The 27,375-nt window shown below is 36.3% G+C and overlaps 1 protein-coding gene across 1 annotated transcript; it reads right to left on the bottom strand.

Annotated features, from left to right (window-relative positions):
• Positions 1–4,171: 4,171 nt before the first annotated feature.
• On the bottom strand, positions 4,172–10,737 carry LOC137720296 (ubiquitin carboxyl-terminal hydrolase 4). Its single transcript, XM_068459346.2, has 6 exons — positions 10,312–10,737; positions 8,944–9,060; positions 8,378–8,476; positions 7,439–7,627; positions 5,928–6,109; positions 4,172–4,926 (listed from the first exon to the last, which is right to left on the bottom strand). Exons 1-6 carry the CDS (start codon positions 10,426–10,428, stop codon positions 4,521–4,523), a joined length of 1,110 nt encoding a protein of 369 aa, XP_068315447.1. The 5' UTR covers positions 10,429–10,737; the 3' UTR covers positions 4,172–4,520.
• Positions 10,738–27,375: the final 16,638 nt, after the last annotated feature.

The raw sequence follows: 27,375 nt of genomic DNA, 5'->3' as shown, positions 1-27,375 counted from the left end.
AATTCAATTAAACACGTGATTAGGTACGAATATGGGAAAGTTAGTAGTTTGGATGAATGCGATACTACGCACACTAACTTTATACCTAAAAGCACATCTCTAGCAACGACTTCAGGTCTATCCAATCTAACTAAGAGCATTGGCACACTCCTCGTTGTATGAATAATACTAAATTACCATTTAAAAGACCTTATATTCTCCCTGTTCTGAAAGAACGAAGTTGAGTTTTAATGATATTCCAGATGACAATGATCATGAATGAAACCATTGATGGAAAATAGAGTAGAATATCTTTGCACCACCTCCAAAAATAAGCCTGAAGCTTTATTTTGGGCCAATAGGCTGCCTCCCAAGTAGGAACACGCCACATGTGGCCGTCTTAAAGCTTGGTGATTGAGCAGTTTACTTGCCTTGGCACAACCTTTTGGGACACTTAGGTCAAACAATGATGCCACAACGCATCTCCTTACCCGAATTAAGCATCTTGTGCCTACAAGTACACTTCTCCAAGCATACTCGTTGGGAAGTTGATTTCTAAATCATCCCCAACAAAGATACGAAACGACCCTCTTTTCACAGTGGATTCAAGAGGATATATGTGGACTAATTCAACCAAAATGTGGACCATATAGATACTTATGGTTTTGGTTGATTAATCAATAAATTGATCACATGTTTGTCCACACATTGCTACTAAACCTCCTGACCAATTTTAAGGGTTCGCGACCCTACTTATCCCATCCACCTTGAGGCCCATTGCCACCTAACCATTTTTGACATTACAGTTTGTTACGGGGTACGAACATGATGCTTCGTATTTACTGGTTTTGGGTGTGCATTCCATTTGCCAATTTGCGCCGCCGTAATGTACTAATATGGGTCCTCATGTAAGGATGTGAATCTTTGTTGATCATGATTCTCCTTCATACTAACTCTTTAAAGCCTTTGTATGCGATCTCCTTATCGCTTATTTGCGGATTGTCACTTCAATGAGACAGTATTTCCACCGTTAGGGGGGAGATAAGAACATAAATGTTATTATAGAATGACGCGACTTTGTGTAGATGTTGCCCACTATGTCTCATCTTAATCCCCGTACCGCACAAGTGTGATAAGCAAGTGCGATGAATTCTAGCTTTCAGAATGTTGCTCTAGATGCATTTCTCTGATCTAGCTAAAATGACAAGATCATATACTAGCTGCAAATATGCCTACAATGATAGACATACTTAACGAACGTTGAGTCAACATCCCCGCTGCTCCTATTGGACGGTTTGGCTGCCCTTGTTGGATGGTCTAGTACACAAGTGGATAGCCAATCAATCTGTCTCGACTTGAAGCACGACAGATCACTTGGTTCATAGGATTCACTTCCCTAGAAAAGGAAGGTCACGGCACATAATGAATCCATACTCGATCGCTATCTTAAATCATTTCCATTTCATGAGATTAATCCGGATTACTCCCGAGACTTAAAGTTCTTGGTCCAGTATACTAGCTTGGATGAGATAATGGAATTGGAATGAGATTATCAACGATGATGTTTTCACTTATATGGTAGCTATTGACATAAATGAAAAGCGATGATATCGAACTGTGTTCTGTTTATTAGTGACAACATTGAACTGATTGGACAGCCGAAATTACAGTCCAGATTAAATTCCTTACCAAAGTGTGTTTGGACCTATCATTCTTACACTGCCCAAGGTACTGAGATGAATGAAATAGTGTGATATGATGCACACCTTACGGCGCAAGGTTTCTCTCAAATGCCCTGTGATTGACAGCAACATTATGAAATGTGGTTAGTGTTTCTCCATGGGGATATTGCTATGAAGATTTACATGTAAGTTCTCGAAGAATTACATGGACTGGTTCAAATAGTTCCAAACCACGGAACACACTCTCAACTAATTTGAAGGCGTTCACATACAAATTGAAGCAATCCGGCGGATGTGGTCTACATGTCTAAGTGATTGTTTGATCAGTCAGGGATCTGAATTACACCATTGGGTGTTAAACTATGAAGTCTTATTCCAAATTGCTAGAGTTACAATTTATGTTCATGACATGGATCTCACTAAGACTCTAGAAGAGCTTGAGAAACCTGCCTTGCACCTGAAGATAGAATTTGAGATGATGGATCTTGGGAAAACTCGTTTATACCTTGACCTGAAGTTCAAGCGTTGTTTTGACGGTACTTTGGTCTACCAGTCGAGCTACACCCTGAAAGTGTTACCTTTGAGTATACCTATGATCTTCCATAAGCTATATGCAAATGAGACCCTTGAAGAGGTTATGGAATATGAAGTTCTATATCTGAGTTCAACTTTGCGCTTTGTTGTACCTAACTCATTGCATTAGATAGGACATCTTCTTCGTTGTTGATTTATTGGTAAGGATGCAGCACCGTGCTTACACGTAGCCGCTAAATTGGTATTAAAGACGTTTTTCCGCTACCCTGAAAGGTACTACGGATTTGGGCTAATCCCAACGCATCCCGAGCGGATCTGACCCCTTTGATCCTCGAAATGATGCTTGCCTTGTTTGTTATGCTGACGCTAGTTACTTATCAAACCTGCACAAGGCACATCCCCAAATGGTTATGTCTTTACCATTGGGGATATCGCAATATCTTGGAGGTCCACGATATGACCTTAGTTGCGAAATCTTCGAATCGTTCCAAGACTTACCTTACTTCACTACGCCACACTTGAGACACGATTAAGAGCTCTTGTTGAGCATATTCGAAATAATTGTTGTTTTCATCCATCGTTAAGTCCCAACGATGATCCATGAAGACTATGCCACATGTATCAACCCGACCAAGACATAATACATCAACGAAGTCAACACCAAGACATATTGTGTCTACATTCACATTAGCAAAGCATCAAGAGATTGAAATCATGCAAGCCGATCCCAGACAACCTTGTTGACCTCTACACGACGTCACTGCCGAAGTCAACATTCCAGAAGCTTGTCCGAGGAATTGGTATGCCTAACTATTCATATGCAATGCTTATAGTTCTCATTGGAAGTTCTATCAAACTCAGGGGGAGTATCTAGAAGTATACTCGCTTGATCTTAATCTACTCTATAACCCTACGATTAGGAGCATTTTTTCGCATTGGGTTTTTGCTACCTAACTAGGTTTTGACGAGGCACCCATCTTGGCTAATCATACCCTTGTGAGCTCTTCTACTTGCGTCCAGAAGACGTTTAGTTTTGACTTAATTCAACTTCTCACTTTTCTCTTTAGTCTATGGGTTTTTATCCCACCTTGGGTTTCACCATAGCGGGGTTTTGTGAGTTTTACCCTTTATGCATTCTTTCGTTGATTTGAAACTCGTATTCGCTCATTGTGCCGACGATTTCATCAACTGCACTTACTTCATCACTGAAGACCTGATGCGCCATTTGTTTGAGTATTTACACACTCAAGGGGAAGTAGTTGCAATCCTATTAGATTAGGAATGTGATTGTCTAAATCTTAGTATATCTAGGGATATCTTAGAATATTCTCTAAGGTTAGATATTAAGGAAAACTAATGAAAAGAGCTTGAAAACTTTGAGTTTTAATGATAATGACAAAATAAAAGGTAAAGTGAATAGTACCAGGATTGACTTTTTAGTGTTAAAATGTGGTTTTTTGTTAAAGTGAACAGTACTAGGAGCTTTTCGTTAAAGTTCCCTAGATATTATCCTATTAGAGTTGTAATCTTATTAAGGTGAAAATTTAATCTTCCCTATTACTATAAATAAAGGCACAATGGGGTGAAATAACACATCCCTCATAATCCTTTTCTTGGCTGTTGCCACAACCCCTCTATGTTCTTATTATAGTTCAGTAAATTATATCTACAACAAAAAATGATATATACACTGATTACTGGATTCAGATAATAAGACTGATTAACGAATTGAAATTTGCAAAGCCATATCTTGTTACATCGGATACAGGTCGAAATCAAATTCGATTATCGGATTCAGATCATAAACTGATCAACGAATTCAAATTGCAAAGCCATATCCTATAACATCGGATTCAGGTCAAAATCAATTCATCGACCAACAGCAAAGAGAATCAAGTACCACGCTATAAACTACAATAACAAAACACCTGCACAATTCAACCCGTGAAAAAGAAGAAATGTACACCAGGAGAAAATGGCGATGAGCAAATTCCGATTTCATGGCATTTCAAGTGTTTAATGTTCTCAACCGTGACGAATACTGTCTGAAATTTCTCACCATATACACTACCCTTTTCCTTATTGTTAAAAAGAAAAAGAAAGGAAAAAAAGAATGGTGTGCTTCCACCATCCGCTGTACACGCGAACCGCCTAAGTATACATTTTTCACAACCCATATCATCATCTCATTGTTATTTGACAGCTCTGGCCACAGGTTGAAAAGGGAAGAAAAAGAAGAAAAGAGAGATAGTAAGCACAAAAACAGAAGCGAAAAGGTCCAAATGATTAGAAATACCCAACCATCTTAAATCCTGCGCCGTTGTCTTAACTCTTGTTACTGGTGCCGAGGCTCTCATAGAACAAGATGTATCCATGATCTGTATTACTCGAATACTCCTGTGCCGACCCAAAGAAAGTTTGCACAGCAGACTCATCAATCATCTCCACATTTTCGTCATCAAAAAATAGCCAGTGGTTATGGCTTTTCACAAGGCTAACATAGTGTCCATGGTTTGGCCCACTACCAACATGGACAACCACCGCAAATAGAGAGTACTCAGATTCTACATCCTCAACTGTGTTACTCAGCTTCAGCTCTAGCGGGAATACAACCCGGTAAGATAGCTTCTTGTAACGGCCTAGCTGCTCGATGTACTTAAACCGTTTAAGATGGATGACAAGGATGTGAGGTGGCTTTTTTATCTTCATCCTCTTCTGCGCTTCTTGCAAGCTGCATATCATGAAAAGCATAACTTGTCCGCTATCAGGCTGGCCAAGGGAATCCTTCCTACATAAATAATGAAAGTAACAGTTTTCCCCCCAATTTTATCATACATGCACGCATGGCAACCGACCCCCATAATTTTAGGAATTACCAATTGCTTAGTTTTGTTCTTTTGAGAATGAACAATTAACCTCAAATTTTCGTAGTGAGTGATATTGATTTCCAAAACACTCTCGAAATTACAGAACATTATCTAGAGTATATGCTTAAAGCTTCATGTAAACCAGCATAACCACAATGGTACTATGGTAATAACCCATCCCCAGTTTATCAATGAAAACCAATGTATTAAAAGCGTGAGGCGTGGGCGAGGCATCCGAGGGATAACCCGGCCTCGACGTGAGGCGAAGCCTCATGGGACCTAAATTTTTTAATATATACACTGAACGTACACATATATATTATATTTAAAAAAAAAAAAAAAGGGAAGTGTTATTGACACTCCAAAAATCTCATTCTACACTTCTCACAAGTGTATTTTTCTTTCCAAATATAGAAAGTTTAGAGTGTAGAATGAGATTTTTGTAGTGTCAGTAACAATTCCCAAAAAAGCACAATGAGTACACATATAACAATGCATGCAGACAGCACACACATCCATTATATAAAAACAATAAAAATCTAAAAAAAAGGCAGACACGATAGTGCAAGGAAGAGGTATGAGGCAGTTAAAATCCTACCCAAAATTTGGGTTTGGGAGTAAGACCCAAAAAAAAAAAAAAAAAAAAAAAAAAAAAAAAAAAAACCTAAGGCGCGGCTAGGTGGCTCCGGCGACGCCTTCTGCCCAATCCCTCAAAAGAGAGGCGGCAACCCTCACGCCCAGCCTCAGAGGATGCCTAGGCGCACCCTAAGGCGAGCCTTTTAAAACATTGATGAAAACAGAAAAGTGCGAATCATATATTAACAAAAGAAAGAATATGAAGAAAATTTGAGAGAAGGAGATCCACCTGCAGCACTTGTCGCAAAAAAATTTGTCCTCGGCATTTAACGTCTCTGTGGAACTGAAGTTTTTCAAACAGCTCGTTATTGAACTGTTCTGTTCAATATCCAGGCTCAGGTCAAAATATGTTTCATCTCTTGCAGTCACTGTCTCACACCGTAAGCACCTTGTTTCATTGGTGAGTATACCCTGACTCGAATAGCCATGGAATATTATGAGATTCTTAGCAGCAGAATCATGGAGTAATATTTCGGTTATTGCGTGACAATGTAATGCAAAGGTAATGAGTTACTAAGCAGATAAACATCGGCCACAGCATTAAGCATTACCATAGATACCATTGTGCTTATATAAATTTACCAGGAGGAACATCACATTTATAAATTTGTGGAATAGATAAGGCATTTGCAAACTGGTAAAGGTAAAGGTAAAGATGGGGTTCTTGATTGTTTTGATAAGACAAAGGAGCAGTAAAGATAAAGTGTGCAAAATGGTAACACGGTTAATTCCAGGAAAAATTAGGTTTCGGTCCTTAGTTACCAATGCTCTATGATTGAAGCCTTATTAGTTTTCAGTTTATTTATCAAAATCCCTGGATTTTGTACACATAAGTATTTTCATGTCAGCTATTTTATTTTATAACTTGAAAATTGTAATTTCAAATTCAAATAAATAACTAATTTATTTTCAAATTTCTTTGTTGAAAAACAATTGGTATTCAAAGCTGGGTATTCATCTCTCTCTCCTTTGCCCTCTCTCAAAGTTCTTCATGCACTACTCATTTGGAAAATAACCAATTGTATATACAAAACACACAGATTCAGAGTACTATGTAATGGGTACAATATTTTTTTCATTTGTAGGTTATGTATCCATAAGCCTTTTGATCGATCATTCAGAATCTACCCATACTAACAAGGGTATATTAATTGATTATATGCACCCATGATTATTGGAATTGTACCCGTATTATATATGTATGAAATCTATGGATGAATACATTCTTTTAAAATGCAACTATACATTGTTTCTAACATTTTTGGCTCTTGGGAAGCTTTTACATGCCACAAAATGTGGGACTTTAAATCCCCTTAAATTGTGGAATTAAATTGCTTTAAATTGCTTTGTTAGATTTTTTCAAAACAAATTTTGCTAGATTAAATTGCTTTAAATGATATCAAAAACAGTTTTGAAATGAAAAAAGACAAATGGAATGGTGTACTAAGAGTTGAGGACTTGAATCAAAAAATTAGAACACGTAAGGTTTTAGTCTAAAGTTTGAGTTGACTACAGAAGAGGTGAGTTGACTATGGACCGCTTCCAAAGTGTCCCTTAATTCATCGATTACAGATGACACAGAATCTCGGCAAAATGTCTTATATAAAAATGAGCAAGCAATTCAACAAAGTATCAATACATGCATGCAAATGAAAGGAACGTGGTGATCTTATCACATAAACTTAAAAATTAAACACAAGGAAACTGGTATATTTATATGACTTTTAAGAGCTAGATCACCTGAAAATTTTTGTGCACCCAGGTAACCAAGGGATCTTTATGAGTACCATTGGCCTGAACATTCTTTGGACCATTTCCCATTTTTTCAGGAGGTGAAGAAGTTTCTTGATCACTTTTTGCAGCTTGGGCTTCTTTCTCCAGTATGTCCACAAGTTCATTTAACAAAAAGTTTAAGAATTCATGAGCATCCTACAAAACCAGAATGAAAAAGAGAGAAAACATTTACATTTATGTAACATCATATTTGTGTAATAATTAAATAAGAACTGAATATTTTAGTAACAAGTCAGGAAATATGTAAGTAACATTCTCTTCAACTATTCAAAGAAAGATTTTGAGACCATTGTAACTACGACCAGGAGGAACATCACATATATAAATTTGCATAATAGAAAAGGCATTTACAACTACATTCACAAACCTTGCATATTATAAAGAAACTTTTGTAAAAACCCCAGACGAAAAATTTGGCCATCCATGTCAACAACATTAAAAAAAAGGTTGTGAGCAAACTCCGACAATTATAAGACTTCAAAACTGCAAGTTTTCAACTATTTTCTGATTGTCGCAAAAGTTTAGCCTTTACAAAGAGTTCCAGCTTTACTGTACACAACAATTTACAATCGCTTCATTTAATATTCATCACAGTTCAATTGTACACAACCACTTCAAAACTTACAAGGATAAGAAGGCTAAACTACATACATTTAACTTCCAAAGGGCAGCCACCACCGTGGATATACTATTAGGGCCTATCTCACAAGGCTTGTGCTCAAGCTTTCAATGGATAATAATGCTACTTTTTCTAATCAATATCCTTATTAATACTATTTTACAATTATTAAATAAAAAAAATTATCAATGTTTCAGATATAAATTTCTAGGAAGTTGCATGCCACAGGAGAAGAACACATTTCGTTGTTAGGAGGAAAGACATACCTGGTGCATATAGCTACGGAAAAGCTCATTTTGTTTCTTCAATCTTTGTACGAAACGCTTTGGAGCAATGACACCCGTTTTCTTCTTTTGTGAACTTATCTACAACAAATGAATAACCAACTGTTGATCCCAGCACCATGACTAAAACAAGGGGCAAGGAAATATGTTCCAGGCATGAACACCAAATAGAAACTAGCAATACATCTTTGGAGACTTCCTTGCACAATATTCAAGAGCCATATATACTAGGCTGGCTTCAATCTTCATTCGTGTATATGAGATAAAAGGATTTGATAATGACACACGGGAAAGAAAAATCTGTTATTCCCATGATACACCTTCATGTATTTGGCAAACGATAAATCTTTCCAGTAACAAAAACATGGCAGAACAGCAGAGTAGGGACGGCCATACAGTTACAGTAACATCCCAGAAATGGAAAGGAGGTAACAAAAAAAAAAAAAAAAAGTTCAAAAAGAAATGGAAAGCAGCCCTGGTATGGCAAATCCCACCTTTGCTGGTTAGATAAAGGTACAAATACCATATGTATCTAGTATAGTTGTTACCTGTGTAAACAAATCCGCCAAGCATGTCAACAGATTTTCTTCTGCATCCCCAGCACTTTTGTTGCTGGAATAATATTCTAGCAACTGCTCACGAAATGGAACACAAAAATAAAGTGCCTGCGTTAAAAAAAAGAAAAAAAGAAAAAAGGATAAGCGGGTGATGATTACTTGAGAAAAAATGGTTTCCAACAATCTAAATAGGATATAAAGCATTGATTTATACTTTAAATAATGTTTCATAGAATCCAATTGTAAAATAGGCATATTTAGTTGGAATATCGCAAGCATGCAGTTGCATTTTTATCGGCTATCCTCTAGGTCAAAAGGGTTATAGGGTGCATTTTTGTCGGCTATCCTCTATGAAAATAGCTCTGCTTTTCAAAATCAAACACCTCATCACCAATAAAATGAGGCAGTCCTTCCCACACCACAACTCACAGAGTCTGATCAGCCTCACACCAACATCACTAACCAAACTATCACCACGGCTGCACCACCTACGCCCCCACCAACGACTGCACCACCAGACCTTCCACCAGAAGCCCCAGAACTCGACCAAACTGCCACCTCACAAGACACGCAATCACCACCACATTCATCACCAGAACGTCCCTCACCACTTAAACAACCAGAACCTCCCTCGCCACTTCAACAACCACCAGAACCCTCACTTCAAAAATCCGGTCGCATGCCCAACCAAACGTCAGACTTCAAGATTTCCATCTCTACCACGTGTCCACCGTCACTCCCAGTACATCATCTTCCTCAAAAGGTACGCGGTTTCCCTTATAAAATATTCAGTTTCAAGACAAAGAATCCCAATTGCAGTAAATTGGAAATATATGAGTGTCTAAAAGGCATTTCACCCAGTGCTCATCCATTCAGACAAACAAAATAGAAGCTGGTCATTGCACGATGCACTAGCATTTCAACAAGTTCACCGGGAACCCAGAAATAAAATTTTCAGCACCACCGGAAAACTGAATAGAAAAACAGAAAATGCTCGCATTGTGAAATCGATTATAACATTGGGAAGCAGACGGTTAATGTTACCAAAGAATGCTACAACAATCTCAACCCCAAACCAAGCACTTGCTAAACTAGCTAACAAGTCAAAGCTACACGACCATAAACGGCCACAAAACGACACCTAATTGGGCAACTCTCCAAGCTGAACTACAATATCCAATCCGATTTACTTAACTTGCGCCATTACTCAATTTCGAAACAACCACAGCTCAAAATTTTCATATGCTTCACGTAATTCTCGTTCTACCACAAATATTACACAACTTCTATAAAATCAAAACCCTAATTTTAAAATTTTACTAATAAAACGATTGAATTTGAAGGATGCGGAAGAGAAACCTGCAAAACGCTGTTACAATAGCAAGTATTGCCGAAATTCTCGAGTCCAAAATATCGCTCGCCTTCCGGAAACTGGTCGCCGAGAGCTTTCTCGAGTTTGGAGCCCGCAGCACCCATCACAACGAGTCAATACACAATCTAAATTATATCGCCGACGACTCAAATCCTCTCTCTCCGATTCAAGTCAACGATTCGCATGCCATTGACAACTAAGTTGCTCACCGCGTCGCTGTGTGTGTATGTGTTGAATTCTTAGGGTTTTGTTCGGAAGTGGAGCATGAACAAAATGGAGGTTGAGTTGAGAGAGGGAGAGAGAGAGAGGGGGGGGGGGGGGAGCGGAACGAAGGAAATGAGAAATTTACTGAATTAATAAATCAACACATATTGTCAAAATTAAATAAATAAATCAACACATAAATTGAGGATATGTTGTGAATAATACGTGAATGGTCCACATGAATAATTTTTTACTATTGATTCACATTATTTTTACTATTTATTTGTAGAAAATTTGTAAAATAAATATTGTTCTTTGCTTATAAAATGAATGAAGAAGAGGTTCACGGAAGAGTTTTGTGAAAAAAAGAAAGAGGAAGAGGGAAAAGAGAAGAAGAGGAAGAGAGAAAAGAGAGGAAGAGGAGAGGGGATAATAGAGAGAGTTATTTTGTACTTTTATTATTCTAAATTATAATGAAAGCACCATCGCTGTCCTGAGGACGTACTCCAGTCACACTGACTGTAGAGGAACCTCGTAAATTTTGTGTCTTGTTTTATTTATTCCACTACACACACTATCAATTTTATAACACGTTATCAGCACAAGAAGCTCTCATGTCAGTGGAATGCATAACGCCATAAATTTGGACAAACAAAGGTACATCAAAACAAACAAAGGTATGTCCATTTTCCGTCTCCCCCACTGCGCTAGAAGCGCCCCACCGAATTTCGGTGAGAATTGAAGTTTATAACGACCTGTAGTCGTCACGAGATAAAAAAAAAAACTCGTACCTGACAATTGGTTTCCAGAGATCTAGAAGAATCTCATTAGACTTGGAAACCCAGATCGCGTCGTTTTCAACGGATCTCGAGAACTCCCATGAATACTCAATTGTCTGAGATGGTGATGGCAAGAATGAATCCACACATGCCTCCCTCTCTTGTACCTCCATCAACCTTGCTGTCATCTATGTTCCTATATGGAGATTCTTGCTTTGCGATGCTATGTTCTCTAGGCCATGCAAGAAAATTGAAAAAAAAAACAAAAAAAAACACGGGGATGGGAAATGGTATTCCTTATCTGGCATCTCCCATGGAAAAAGTAATAATCTATGGGTTTTTGTAGAAAGAAAAAGAGGCAAAAACAATGGAATGATGCATCAGCATATTTTGAAAAAGCATAAGACAAAATAATAAAATAAAAGAAAAAATGATGGTGCAGCACCATGTGGAAACCAAGGAAGAAAAGAAATAAGTAAATAAAAAAGTAAAAGTTTTTGGAATAAATAATAGAACAAAAAGGGGATAGAAAGGTTGTTGTGAGGGCAACAAATTTCGAACACATCCGTAAGTGGAATTGTCAAACTCCACCAACCATAACATTACAAGCTCTTTACTGAAATTTATTTATGTGAATGGTGTTGGTTTAAAATCCTTTCACAAGTTCCATTTACTTTAAAGCAATTTATTTATCATGGACGGTTTTACCGCCTACTGTATTAAGTTTTGATTTATGTGAATGGTGCTGAATTAAAACCCTTGTCACAAGCTTTATTTACTTAAATGCAATTTATTTATTATGGCTGGAATTACCGCCTATTGCTTTAATTTATTTATTGTACTTATCTTTTGATACGATGAGTATATACTGGACACGAAGTTCTTTGATCAGATAAGAACCTGAAGTTTCTTGATACTCATCACCTAAAATGATTGGACCCGAAGTTCTATCATGCAAAAAGATCAGGCATGAAGTCCCTAGATCCTCAAAATCAGGACATGAAGTTCCTTGAAGAGTACCGAAAGTTTGAAGTGACACAGTGCCTCAACTTAATTGTAATAAAGGTCATAAGAGTCTCAGTCTACAAACTATTAAATAAGGACCAGAAGTTCCTCATGTTCATACTCAAAATGGTATAGCAGAAGCCTTTATTAAGCGTATGAAATTGATTACACGAGCTCTGCTTATGAAAACGAAATTGCCAGTTTTTACATAGATATATGCCATTTTACATGATGCATTATTAGCTTGGTTGAGACATGTTGCCAACCATTAATACTTCTTAGTACAACTTGTGTTTGGGAACCAGCCAAACATTAAACATTTACAAATTTTTGGTTGTTATCTATGTGTCTATTGCACTGCCACAACGTACTGAAATAAAGCATCATCACGTATTAGGTATTGATGTTGAACACCATTTATCATTCAATATTTAGAACACCATCTGTCATTCAATATTTAGAACTCTTGACTAGGGATATGTTTACCACGTGGTTTGCAGACTGTCATTTTGATAAGACATTTTTCCCGCCATTAGGGGGAGAAAATAACTTCGTTCCAGAAGAACGATGAGAAAATATCATTCCAGAAGAATGATGAGAAAAGATTGTTCCAGAAAAACGAAGAGAATTTGTTTTATTTTGATTCATGAAGCAATCAATATAAAAATGAAGTGAGTAATTGAATGATGCAACGATATGCAAATCAAATGTCAGATGCATTTAATGATGTAATGAAAGTGATGAAATCACATATACTTGCTGCAAATGTGCCTACAAGAATTGATGTCCTTGTTGGACAAAATAATATGGCAGCAAATGATTTATCTGTTGCACGCCTGAAGCGTGGCAGACCCTCAGATTCAAAAGGTTCAGTCATTCGAAAGAAGAAGAATATGACACTACTGAACTATTGCATTCCCGAAGTATAATTGTTGCATGCCAGAAGCATGACAATCGCCGCATGGATACACGTCCCAAACAGGACAATCTGCGGACATAAGAATTTTGATGTCTTATGCATGAAGAATGATAGACATATAGGTTCCAATGACTCAACTCCCGAAGTGGAGATTAAAATCCAATTTCTATAATGCTCTAGAGGAGGTTATGATCTGTATTCTCTAAATTATGACTATCCTGGAAGAGATAGTGTAATGCCCTTGAAGAAGCAATGGATATCCAAAGAAATGAAAAGCTTTTATGCATGCGCATGCACATGAGAATATGAGATTACAAATTGATGATAACCAATGGTAATTTTGGTTTTTATAAGTAGCTACTAAATTCATCAATGAGCTGTATTGATATTGAGTCACGTTCTTTTGCTCGTCGACGAAAGGAAATATTATTTGCCAAAAATGGAGAAGGGCAATTCCATTACAATTTTGTAAGAACGTGGAAAAATAGACCTATACACTTGAATACAATACAAATAGCCAAACGATGTTGAACCAAGAAGGTTACATATGGGCATTTATAATACTGTGAAATACACTCACATAATATGACGCAAGGTTATAAATGAGTTCATATGAATGGAGAATTATATACGAATGGTTGTGAGTCGCCCACATCATATCTCCATAAGTAAATCACTCAAATATACATGGAAGCAAATTGCTCTGTATAAATTCCAAAGGAAAATATGTCATGAAGTGTAGAAAATTCCTGAAGGATTCAAATTGCTTGAAGTAAACCCCGAAAAGGTAAAACATAAAATATGTACTCAATATCAATGAATGGTATAAATTGTCTTAGTGAGTACTTTCATTATGATATTGTTGCAACATACTAAAATCTCTTGCAAGAGTTGATATTAAATTGGGACTCCTGAAGAGTCAAGAAAGATTATAAAGTGTTGAGAAAAATGTTGTTTCGAACTACAAATTGAACAATATGCCAACACGAATCTTATCCATGATGTTTATGATATTAAAAAATCATATGGATTGAAGATTATGAGTTGAATACTCAAATGATTTAGACATTAGGAATGATCATTTATCTTCGTAAGGGTAAAGATGAATTGATATTTAGTCCAGAAGTACCACACCTTATTGAAGTATATGTTTTATTGTATTTGGCATAATACATTCAATGAAATAAATCTTATCTATTAATATCTCTGAGAAATTACAGATATGTGCATACACGAGTTAAAACAAACAAACAGGATGAAGCCTTTACCAAGGTTGCTCAAGTGAGGCCTCAGTACTTGGCAATACCCCAGAAAAGGGAGGCACTAGAGATTGATCATGTAGCACCCCAGTACTTGGCAAAACACCAGAAGGGGAAGGCATCAGTTGCCTTCGGAATCTAGCTACAAACCTCTGGTGATCACTTTGAATCCGACTTTCGGATTCCTGTAGCTGGTCGATATCTCTTTTCATGCTCATCGAGTAATTATTTGCAAGGACGTGTAAAACTCTATTCTCGTGCTTGAATCCTCTAATCTCTTGTTTAAGACTTGCCACCTCAGCCATCAATGATTCAACTTGGTGAGTTCAAGCAAGTAGGCATTGGCCCATATTGGATACAGAGCCTGCACATTGAACACTGAGAGCCAATGAGTCTTAAACGGCCGACTCATCAGTTCGTTTTGAAAGGATTTTGTTATCCTTTGGAGTGAGAAGATTCCTAGCTACCACAGTAGCGATTATGTTATTCTTCATCACAGAGTCCCTAACCGTAAGATGACCATTAGAAGATAAGAAAGACGGGCACCATAAATTATCCTGACGCTGCTCGTTTGTATCACTTTTAAGACTCAAATCTAAGCAAATGTTAGATGGGCAAGCCATTCTTCAGAAATGATGAATGAAAAATGAGGTCAAATAAAATCTCAGAAGTGTAAGAAGGGGAAAATTTCTACAGACAGCAACTTTCTGAGCATACTCTTGAACACAATTGATGTCTCTATAAAAGAAGAGGCAACATATCCACTCGTTCAAAGATTGAAGAGGCACCGCTCTCCGAATTTCAAAAGTCAGATTTTCCTGAATAAAGTTTGTTGGCATTTTTCAGACGCAATCTTAGTTTTTTCGGATATCGCGTGCAACTTTGTCTAAGATCTCTAACAAAGTTAAAAATGCGTAAATCTTACTGTTCTAATTACACTACAGTTGCTGACAAGAGTAAAGACACAACACCACTACTTGCTATTAAAAAATCTCTATATATATCGACATTCGTTCTCCATAACAAGGTAGACTTGCAAGAATACCTAACTCATTCTCATCTCCGAGAATGCATCTTCAACAAAGCATCTCGTTAACCCAGTTTTCTTCCTCTTCGAGAATACCTCTTCAAAACTAGTCACACTAGAGCAAGATTATCTCATATCATCAAGGATGAGAGCAAGAGTATCTCATATTATGCAATCTCCATGTCCTTTCCTTTGTCCTTATTCTTACCTGCAAAAACAAGGATAAAGAAAGCAATATGTCGGAACCTCTACGGTAAGGAACCGACTGCCTGGAACCTTTCCTGATTGCTTACCTAGAATTGCTCTCGAGTACTCATCTTCAACTGCTGATAAAGCTGGGTCTCAAGTCATCAACACCACAGAATAATTAGCCCATTGTTGACTTTTTACACTAAAGCTGTCACGCATGGATGAGTCACCAAGAAGTGAAGGACCATTCAAATGCAAGGTTTGCATTCCACTCCTGCATCAAAGGACAAATACTACAAGAGAATATGCCAAACTTGCATAGGGAAAATACCACTTCTACAAGGGGAACAAGTAAGGCAAGTGAAAATGATACATTGAAGTAAGTGGAGACAAGGGCAACAAACACGTGCTGTTTCATCCCCGACAAAGCCGAATATCACTTGCCATGTGAAGTTCCTCATGGTCCAATTTCATTCAAGATCAAGCCTTGAAGGTCCTTGAAGAAATCATAAGTCTGATTCAAGATCAAGTGTCCACTACCCTTGAATAAAATTCAGTTCCAGATAAAAGAAGTAAATTCAGACATTTGGAGGAAATCAGGGGACTTTCCAGCCCAGTTCAAGAACAAGTCTGTGAAAACTTAACAACAAGTAAAACGCCTCTTTCGGCAACTCTCCTCACCAAGAGACTAAAGCAGAATGATCAGTGATCAGCCTAAATGATTTGAAATCAAGGGGAGATACTCATCAAGGGGAGCATCCAAAACAAATTAAGATTTTAACGAGTTAATCGAAGACTTGTGGCCATCCAAGGGGGAATGTTGTGAATAATATGTGGATGACCCACATGAATAATTTGTTACTATGGATTCACATTATTTTTACTATTCATTTGTGGAAAATTTGTAAAGTGAATAGTGTTCTTTGCTTATAAAATGAATGAAGAAGAGGTTCACGGAAGAGTTATGTGAAAAAAGAAAAAAAAAAAAAGAAGAGAGAAAAGAGAAGAAGAGGAAGAGAGAAAAGAGAGGAAGAAGAGGCGTGGTTGTAAGCATGTGCCATCATCCCAGAGTAAATTTTCCAAGTGTTGGCATTAATCATGTACTTGAAGAAACAATCACGTAGGCCTGCCTTAAAGGCTTTGAGGGTGGTCTTGTCATCTGCCTCAGCGCAGCGAGAATACTTATGGTGAAGCGGTCGGCATACTTTCGTAGTGACTCATCCGGCTTCTGGCGAAAAGTGTACAAGTTATCTGCGGAATGCAAGCGATCTGTCTAGAAGATGTGTTGAGAGATAAATAGTTTCCTCAGTTCCTCAAATGAGTCTATTGTCTCAGGTGGAAGACGACAATACCAATTTAGAGCTCCACCAGAGAGGGTAGAGGGGAAGAGAAGACATCGTTCTTCGTCAGTGTGCATCCGGTATGCCATGGTGGACTCTAGGCCTGGCAAACGGGTCATGTCTATCGTGTTCGTGTAACACCTGTTATCTTAATGGGTCATGTCGTGTCACACCCGTTATCTTAACGGGTCCTTAGCAGGTCGTGTCACTTTACCCAACGGGTAAAGTGACCCAACCCGTTATGACTCGTTATGACCTGTTAAGAAAAAAATATATTTTTTTTAAATTTGCACATACCACACATTGCCACATAAATATTACTTCAAAACATTAAAACATTTCTCGTTCAAGTACTATATCTACACTCGAAAATAAAAGCCTAATAAAAAAAATAATACATACACTACTAATCTATTACAAACATTAAATGTGCAAGGATAAAGAGTTTTTGTTTTTAAGATTGTAAGTCTTTCTCAAAAGTTTACACCTCCATTTACAAAATCTTCAATTTGCATCGATCATCATGAAATTGTATTGGAACTTTGGCTTGATATATTGCCTTCAAGAGTTATGTTGAAGATGTTTTCAGTAAGGTTTTCCACGTCAGAACTCTCTTCCGCATAAACTAAGTATAGAAAAAGCAAACATTAAAAATCATTCAAATTATGAAAAGTTAAACAAAATAATTATGAAAAGAAATAAAATAATAATACTATACCATATAAAAATATATTACCTCCTTTTCCAAATAGCCAATCTCGTGTGCACAACAAAGCTTGAACTGTTTCTGTTAATGTATATAATTATTAATATTATAGTTGATTCATACTTTTATTAAGTATATAAATTATAACATAAGATTTTGTGATATCCACATCCACTAGTGTAAATATTTTAAATTGAAGATCAAATTCATTCTTTGTGTTCATATAGGGTCAATGAGTGTAGCTGTAAAAATTCATCAAAATCAGAGTTAAAATAACCGTTAAATCTTGATTTTTCATTTATAACCGTCGAAAAGCTTTGTCCCGTTACTTGATCTCTGAATGTTTGTTTTTTGTGATTTTTTGCTGATGTGATCTCAAAGCATATAAAAACAAGTTTGACGGTTTGGATCGTTGCAATTAGTTTAAGAGAATTCGTATCCCATAAAAACAATAGATTAACTAACACTTCTTAGAGTTTATTTATACTTTCATAAAGTATAACATAAGATTTTGTGGTATCCACTTGTGTAAATATTTTAAATTGAAGATCGAATTCATTCATTGTATTCATAGAGGGTCAAGGAGTGTAGCTGTAAAAAATCATCAAAATCAGAGTTAAAATAACCGTTAAATCTTGATTTTTCGTTTATAACCGTTGAAAAGCTTTGTCCCGTTACTTGATCTCTGAATGTTTGTTTTTTGTGATTTTTTGTTGATGTGATCTCCAAGCATATACAAACAAGTTTGACGGTTTGGATCGTTGAAATTAATTTTGGAGAATTCGTATCCCATCAAAACGATAGATTGGCTAACATTTAGAGTTTATTTATACTTTCATTAAGTATAACATAAGATTTTGTGGTATCCACTTGTGTAAATATTTTAAATTGAAGATCGAATTCATTCATTGTATTCATATAGGGTCAAGGAGTGTAGTTATAAAAAATCATCAAAATCGGAGTTAAAATAACCGTTAAATCGTGATTTTTCGTTTATAACCGTTAAAAAGCTTTGTCCCGTTACTTGATCTCTGAATGTTTATTTTTTGTGATTTTTTGCTGATGTGATCTCCAAGCATATACAAACAAGTTTGACGATTTGGATCGTTGAAATTAGTTTTGGAGAATTTGTATCCCATCAAAACGATAGATTGACTAACACTTAGAGTTTATTTATACTTTCATTAAGTATAACATAAGATTTTGTGGTATCCACTTGTGTAAATATTTTAAATTGAAGATCGAATTCATTCATTGTATTCATATAGGGTCAAGGAGTGTAGTATAAAAAATCATCAAAATCGGAGTTAAAATAACCGTTAAATCGTGATTTTTCATTTATAACCGTTGAAAAGCTTTGTCCCGTTACTTGATCTCTGAATGTTTGTTTTTTGTGATTTTTTGCTGATGTGATCTCAAAGCATATACAAACAAGTTTGACGGTTTGGATCGTTGAAATTAGTTTAAGAGAATTCGTATCCCATAAAAACAATAGATTAACTAACACTTCTTAGAGTTTATTTATACTTTCATCAAGTATAACATAAGATTTTGTGGTATCCACTTGTGTAAATATTTTAAATTGAAGATCGAATTCATTCATTGTATTCATGTAGGGTCAAGGAGTGTAGCTATAAAAAATCATCAAAATCGAAGTTAAAATAACCGTTAAGTCGTGATTTTTCGTTTATAACCGTCGAAAAGCTTTGTCCCGTTACTTGATCTCTGAATGTTTATTTTTTACGATTTTTTTTTGATGTGATCTCAAAGCATATACAAACAAGTTTGACGGTTGAGATCGTTGAAATTAGTTTTGGAGAATTCGTATGCCATCAATCAAGTTCCGTGTGTGTGTGTGTGTATATATATATTTATTAAGTAGATTTAAATCTATTTATTTTGTATGTATAAATTATAATTGACTGGTACACGGAATAGTACATACATCACATGTGTCATTATAAAAATAGTGAGATATGTCATGTGTGTGATAAAAAGTTAATAACTTAAAAAAAATATATATTTCTCACCACTTCTATTAATTTTCATTTTTCCCTCTCTTTTTTGTTTCCTTTTCGACTTTTTCTTATCATTTTCACTTTTCCCTCCAACATATTTCTCTAATTCCCTCACTTTTTTGTTTCATTTTCAACTTTTCTTAACATTTTTTTTATTTTCCCTCCATTTGTTTTTTCACAAAAGGACGGCAACGGCAAGAAATTGAATGGAAAGAAATCACATCAATGGATGCAAAATCATGCAATGCATCATGCATATTAAATGATTAATTAATAATTATTATAGTTTTTATAAAATTTAATATATATATATATATAATTATTATAGATAGTTAATATTTTGGGGGTATAATTATTATAGTATATATAATTATTATAATTATTATAAACTTTATACTTAATTTAATATATATATATATATATATATATATATTTATTATAATTTTTAGGGGTATAAAATTGTAAAATTAATGTATATAATTATTACAGTATTTTTTTAGGGTTATAAAATTATAAAAATAATATTCTGCTTATCGTGTATCGTGTTATCCACGTGTATACCCGAATCAACCCGTTATATTAACAGGTGCTTATCGGGTTACCCGATAACGACCCGATTCGTTATCGTGTCGACCCAAACACCTGTTAATTTCGTGTCGTGTCGTGTCGGGTTATCGGGTCGTGTCAGAAATTGCCAGGCCTAGTGGACTCAAAGAGGTTAAGGTGTTCAATCGGGTCATCCCTTCCAGTGTAGAGTTGTAAGCCAAGCTTCTGCTTTGTCTTTGCTTAGAGGGGGTGTCGAGGATCCTCCTTGTAAGAGGGCCAAGCCTAGGTTGGTTCTAGTCAGGTATTTCGGCCTGATGTTCGGCCTTCAACTTGTTTACTTCCTCAAGGAGTTGTAGGACAAGGGGGTCCTGAGTGGAGTCAGGTATTGCTAGATTCTTCTTCCGTAAGTCTCCATCTCCTCTTGGAAGTAAGAAAGCTTGGTCAAGGGCATGGGATTTTTCTTTGGACTCACCGTACTGACTTCCAGGGCGAGCCTGTCGAAACGCCCCCAAGTCCCTCGTATCTTTATATTCCTCTAGGACATGTCGCTCATTCCCTAGATTGGCAATTGGCTTGGGGCATGGAAGAGGACCGAACCTTTCAGAAACCTTTGGATCATTGACCTTCGAGCTTATGTGGATGGGGTTATCTCAACGTTGCCTCAGGAAGTCCCGACAGTCACGATAAACGATTTTTTATCGTTCTACTCCTTCTGCAAGAAGGTGTCTTCCTTCACTTCTCCTGCTTCGGGTCGAAGCAGTTAGGTCGAGAGAGGTCTCATGTTGATCAACACCTTGATGAGTAACTCGCTCCCTATTAAGGATATCCATGTTGAAGGCAGGTGATCATCTGTGTTGGGGGGCACCCAGGTAGTGGTTGACTTCCCCGGAGGCGATCAGTTCGTGTGTTTGAGTATGCCTAGCTTCATGGAACATTCTGAAGAGCTTCTCATACTGGTCCTGGAGGATCTCATTCTTTATCGCTATCTTGTTATTCTAAGCCTCTAGCTCATCGACTTTAGCCTGAAGAGCAAACCTCTTTCGTTCCTTCTTTCGTTGCTTAGCACTAAGTGCGAGGGGGTGTCGTTTTGCGTGCTGTGACTCCCTTCACTCCCCATGTTGGAGAGGGGTGCCTGGTCGAAGGAAAGTGTTTGAATGGTGGAAACCAGCTTGATAAAGCTGGAGAGAGTAGGAATAAGTGTGATTCCCACAGACGGCGCCAAATGTTGATGCACACAATCGGCGATGACTTTGGTACAACAGAAAGTGTGAAGTTTATGACCTTCGCTAGATTGCTCTGGTCATCAGTGTGGATAAGTATGTAAATGAATAGAGACAGGGAAGCAAATAACATAAGATGTACGTGGTTCACCCAGATTGGCTACGTCCACGGAGTAGAGGAGTTCTCATTAGTTGTGAAGGGTTTACACAAATACATAGGTTCAAGCTCTCTTTTAGCGAGTTCTAGTGAATAGTTTAGTACAAATGACATTAGGGATTATTGTGGGAGAATGATCCCCTTTTATAGAAGAGAGTTTCTAGCTTTGTTCTGACATTGACATGTGTCGTGTTGTGATTGGCCTCTGATATCGACACGTGTCGCGCTGTGATTGGCTTCTGATACCGACATGTGTCGTGTTGTGATTGGCCTCCTGGTTGGAGGAAAAGTCTTCTGGGTCCTTGACGGTATGCTGTTGACCGGTGCTTAGTAGTTTCGGGATTGGTCAAGTATGGTACAAACAAATTAAATTGAATTTATTTTATTTCATTATTCAAGAAAAAAGTGATGTAAAAAGACTTGATTACCACTCAACTAAAAGATAAATGATTAGTTCCAAAACTGTTTTCACCAAAACCGTTTTCATTTGTTATAAAGTACTTTTCAAATAATTTTTCAATGATTGATTCCAAACTACATAGAGCATCTTAAATTGTATGCGCAAACAAAATGACAAAATGGTACCATAATAGCTGACGTGGTATGTTACCTATTTCATTGTCTCGTATTTATCACTCAAATAGACTAGGCAAAATTATACTTTAAGGGGGCACTTGTTTGCCCGTCTTAGCTTTCATTGGACTAGACTAGATTAAATATTAGTCTAGTCCAGTGTTTATTTCCTTGAGGGACTAGTTTTAATGAGATTAATTAGGACTCACTTTCACTAGAGACATCGCTAACTGATTTTCACGAGTCCCCCCAAAAACCACGGGATTAGCTAAGAACTTCGCTTCGTTCTACTTGATTCACCTCCTCAACTTTGATTGCGACGACACATCGCATCGTCTTACTTGATTCACCTCCTCAACCTTGATTTCGACAACAAAGGCGTTAGGCACAACTTCATCTCTGAAGCTGAACTCGTCAACTGCTTCATCTTCAACGATTACCTCATCGTTTGCGTTGTCTAGAGTTGGCCAGATTTGGGTCCTGGGAAGCCCAAAAAGGCTATGACACCCCGCGCCCGGGGGGGGGGGGGGGTGGGGAGGAGGAGGGTGGGCTGATGAGGATCCAAAAATTGTTTTGATTTATTTTTAGTGGGTGATGTTTTTTTTTTTTTTTTTTTTTTTTTCTTGTTTAAGTTTTGATGATATGATGATTGTTTAGCTTAAATTTGACAGTGGTTTGGTCAATTTTGGATTGCAAAATTGTTTCTTTGCTAAATTCGCCATTGATGTGTGTAGAGCCTTCGTTAATATTGAACCAGAGAGAAAAGGAAGAAGTTGAAATTCTCTCTCTGACTCTTATATATATGAGCGCTTGTTATTTCAAATTCCAGATGAAATCTATCGGAGTTGAAATATATTTTGATGAAATTGAAATGGTTTATATCTTTGGCTTTTTTTCTGGATAAAAAAAAAAAAAAACAGAATCTGCAAATTTTAGAGAGAGAGATGCAGGGCGATGGAACTCGATTATAGAAAGATAATTTTTAGGATTTTGATTTTTGTGTTTTGGTTTTGAATGTTTAGAAATGGTTTTATTAGAGAGATGTTTTGATTTTGAATATTTACAATTGGATTTTACTGGAGAGACAAGCTCGCAACTATGGTATTTCCACATTCAGCGTATTGATTCTGGGTTTAAGTTGGACTTTTTGGTTCTGTGCTCGACATTCTATAGAAAGAATGTGTGATAAATGGTGGGAGAGAGAAAAGGTTGGTATAAAAAATATCAAAGTCCAAAAATATTTTAGTCCACTTGCTAGTCCGGCACTACACCAAATGCTTCATTATTCTTATACTGCTTAATCCATGTTAAGCTAGTCCAACTTAGTCCCTATAGCTAGTCCAATCCGTGATAGTCCGATGCAACAAATGCACCCTAATATTTTCTATCACCATTAACCTTATCTTTACTTTGTCATCTTTCTCTAAATGAAATATTTTTTTTAGGTAAAAGTTAACTTCGAATCAACATAAAGTGTTAAGGAGTGATCTTTACAAGGTTGCTTCGGTCACCTAATGAAGATAGTCGGCAAAGAAATAAGGGATAAGGAAACAAACACAAGGCATAAGTAGTTCACCTTAAGTTGGGCTACATCCACAAAGGTAGAGAAGTTTTCGTTTATGTAAGAGTTTACATGATACTAAAGTTTAAACATAATCATGATTAATAAGATCTAAATATCGATTAAGGAATCTTAGGTCCGAAGAAACTTAATTATGGAAGAGTGGTCTCCTTTTAAAATTGAGAAGAGTCCTCTATTGTCATCCGCGGTTGATATCATGTCGCTTTGTGATTGGTCTCCTAATTAGAAAGAAACTAATGTGCTTCGACAGAGATGCATCAACCCAAACTCTTTAGTAAGTCTTCGAACGTATACAATTAATCGATATCTAGTAGTTTTGGGTTGGTGAACTATGGTACAATCAATAATATCAAAACAAATGTGTACTTTAACAAACCATTGAGATGGTGAAACAAATATTTTGTTTAAGAAATATGTACATGTACGATATGTTGTTTTCATTTGATTTATTTAATAACCACAAATAAAAAGAACATGTAAAAAGTTAAAAATGAAACGTGAAAATCACCTAGCTTACTTAATAGTGTAATAAGTGTAGACATAGGTATAAGAAATCTTTAGGGAAAGTTTATTTGAACTCATATAACCTCTCTACACCTAACTTAAATTTTAAATGTAAATTGTCTTTTGTAACCTATTACTAATTATTATCAAGTACAAGTTGATATTAACCATAAAACTACAATTTATCAATAAATTCACATCTAATAATCAAATTCTACCCTCATACAATTTTTATCCTCCATTCATTTTGACGAAAACCCTAAAGCCTCGTTTGGCAACTCAAACTATACTGACTATTTTCGTCGGATATGATAAATAGTCATTGGATAGTATTAACTAAATTAGTCGGGCGTTTGGTGTAGTATCGGATTAATGATCGTATTATTCATATGGTATTGAATATGAATTCATTGTAATTATCTAAAAACCCAAATACTTTTCAAATCCTAAACTTCAAAATAAAAAGCAAATTAAAAAGCCCCAAATCAAGCAAATCTAATTTCAAACAAAGTAAAAAAATTGCCCAGATGAAATTTTTCCTAATTTCCAAGTTCTATCATCATTCTCAACCAAGATTCCAAAATAAACCCATATCACCTTTAACTCTATTGAGGGTGTGGCACTAACTTGACCAATAATCTTAGCCAAAATATTATTACTGCACAGTTTTTCCAACACCAAATCTAAATTATTATGGCTTACCTCAATAACCAGACCAAGTTCTTCAGCACAAAGCATTTGGAATAGGCTTTTCCCACGTGAAGTCAAGTCCAAAGTAATGCCACAATTCCCAAAAAATGCCTTTTCAAGGGCACATACCAGTAACCCACCATCACTAACATAATGACCAGCAGAGATCAATTCGTCAGAAAGAAGGTCCAGCAAAATTATCCAATTCAAATTTGATGGGGAGAACCCAATTCAAATTCTCAGCTATGATTTCAAAATAAACCGAGACCAGATCAGAAAAACCCAATTCGAATTCGACTGTTGTAAATGATAATGAAACTCTCATTGTACGGTGCTTGGCGCGAAAAGGAGAACATCGATGAAGAGAGTAGCGACGGCGAGAGAAAGCGATGGGCAGATTGATGTCGGCGAGAGGAGGCGACGAGAAGAACGACGACGGCTATAGGAGACGATGACGGCGAGAGGGACGATGACATAAGGAGGTGTCATAGAGAACGAAGTGCGAGAGAGAGGAAAGGGAACCGGACTAATAATCCACTTCTTTTGGAAGGGTTTATTAAGAATGTGTATACCTGACTAAACAAGCAGACTGATTAAATTAATCTGGTGACTATTTAATATGAGAGGACACCAAATAGTTGGGTCCGTATTAGTGGTCATGTCTGATCCCTCATATGATCTGCCAAACAAGGCCTAAGAGCTCTCATAGAGAAAATAAAGCTTTAGTTGAGCGATGGGTGATGCCTTTAAAGTTTTGAATCCTCTAACAAAGTTATATATGTGTGTGTATATATATATATATATATATTTTTTTTTTTTGTAAATTTGATATAGTTGCTTGTAACATTCTAATTTTCTCCAAATAAATAAAAAATTATATATGTTGTTACAGTTTTAGACGAAACCAAATTTATTCAGCTAGAATGGTTATTATTTGAAAAGTACATGCATATTTGAAGAAGAACGGATGCCCAACGATAAAATGCTTCTGAAAATGCTGCATATCTTTCTGTTAGAAGGGAAAATTTTGTTTATCCTTCACCTTTGCAAGAACAACATTCACTTAGTCATGTCATCATGCACCTCTAGCTGGTATTCTACAAGTGAAGTTCCTACTTCCCTTGGCCCCTTTACTATTGGAGATAGAGTTTCAGAGGTTTCAACAGAACCAAACATCTTGTTACTAGTACAGGTTGAACCATCATTTTCAAATAATGGTGGCTCCCCGCTTTAAAGTTGTTGAACTCTACGACATTTGGTCTTGAGGATCTACTGCACTGAGACAAATAATCCAAAAGGCTATTTTGATTGATAATATCACTTGGTACATGAGAAATCCTTCCCATGTACGTTACTACATAAAAAAAATATTTTAGCCCACTCAGTTTAAAAGTTAAATAAATTTACTCGACCTTTTATTTTGTATGGGTGTAAATATCAATTACTTATTGAATTGAGTTAACCTATGAGGGTAGATTAGGTAATAAATTTGGATTTAAAGAGATATTGATCTTTGGTAAAAATAATATAGGTGTAGAGAGTAAGCTGAGTGTAGAGATAAATTATATCAGTTCGAATAAAAATTTCCAAATCCTTATCTGCATCCTTGAGTGGATTGAAAATCTTTGTAATGGAGGCGTTATCAGCTAAAAGATAAATGATTGGTTCTAAAACAGTTTTCACCAAAAGTGATGTAAAAAGACTTGATTTTATTTTTTATGAATTAAATTGAATTGAATTGAATTTATTATTCAAGAAAAAGTGATGTAAAAAGACTTGATTAGCACTCAACAAAAAGATAAATGATTGGTTCTAAAACAGTTTTCATCTGTTATGCAGTACTTTTAAAATAATTTTTATCAATGATTGGTTCTTAACTACTAAGAGCATCTTAAATTGTAAGCGCAAACAAAATGACAAAATGGTACCACGATAGTAGCTGACGTGGTATGTTGCCGATATAATTGCCTCGTATTTGTCACTCAAATAGACTAGGCAAAATTGTACTTTAATATTTTCTATCACCACTAACCTTTTTTTTTTTTTTAGTACATCGATATTTTTACACTAAGGGTAGGGGGAGTTCGGCTAAGCCACACAATGAGCAACCTAATTTGGTATCGAATTTGCCATCCACGAGATTTGAACCTAAGATCTCTCACTTCCAAGTGAAGAGGAATACCACCAGACCATAGTACTGAAATATTTTTCACTAACCTTTTATCTTTACTTTGTCATCTTTCTCTAAATGAAATATATTTTTTTAGATAAAAGTTAACTTCGAATCAACGTAAAGTGTCAATGAGTTGATCTTTGCAAGGTTGCTTCGGAAA

This window comes from Pyrus communis, chromosome 1 (assembly GCF_041283825.1).
Source record: "Pyrus communis isolate YQ-2024b chromosome 1, ASM4128382v1, whole genome shotgun sequence".
Lineage (NCBI taxonomy): Eukaryota > Viridiplantae > Streptophyta > Magnoliopsida > Rosales > Rosaceae > Pyrus > Pyrus communis.
The sequence above is the reverse complement of the archived record's forward strand: the minus strand, read 5'-3'. Positions and strand labels throughout refer to the sequence as shown.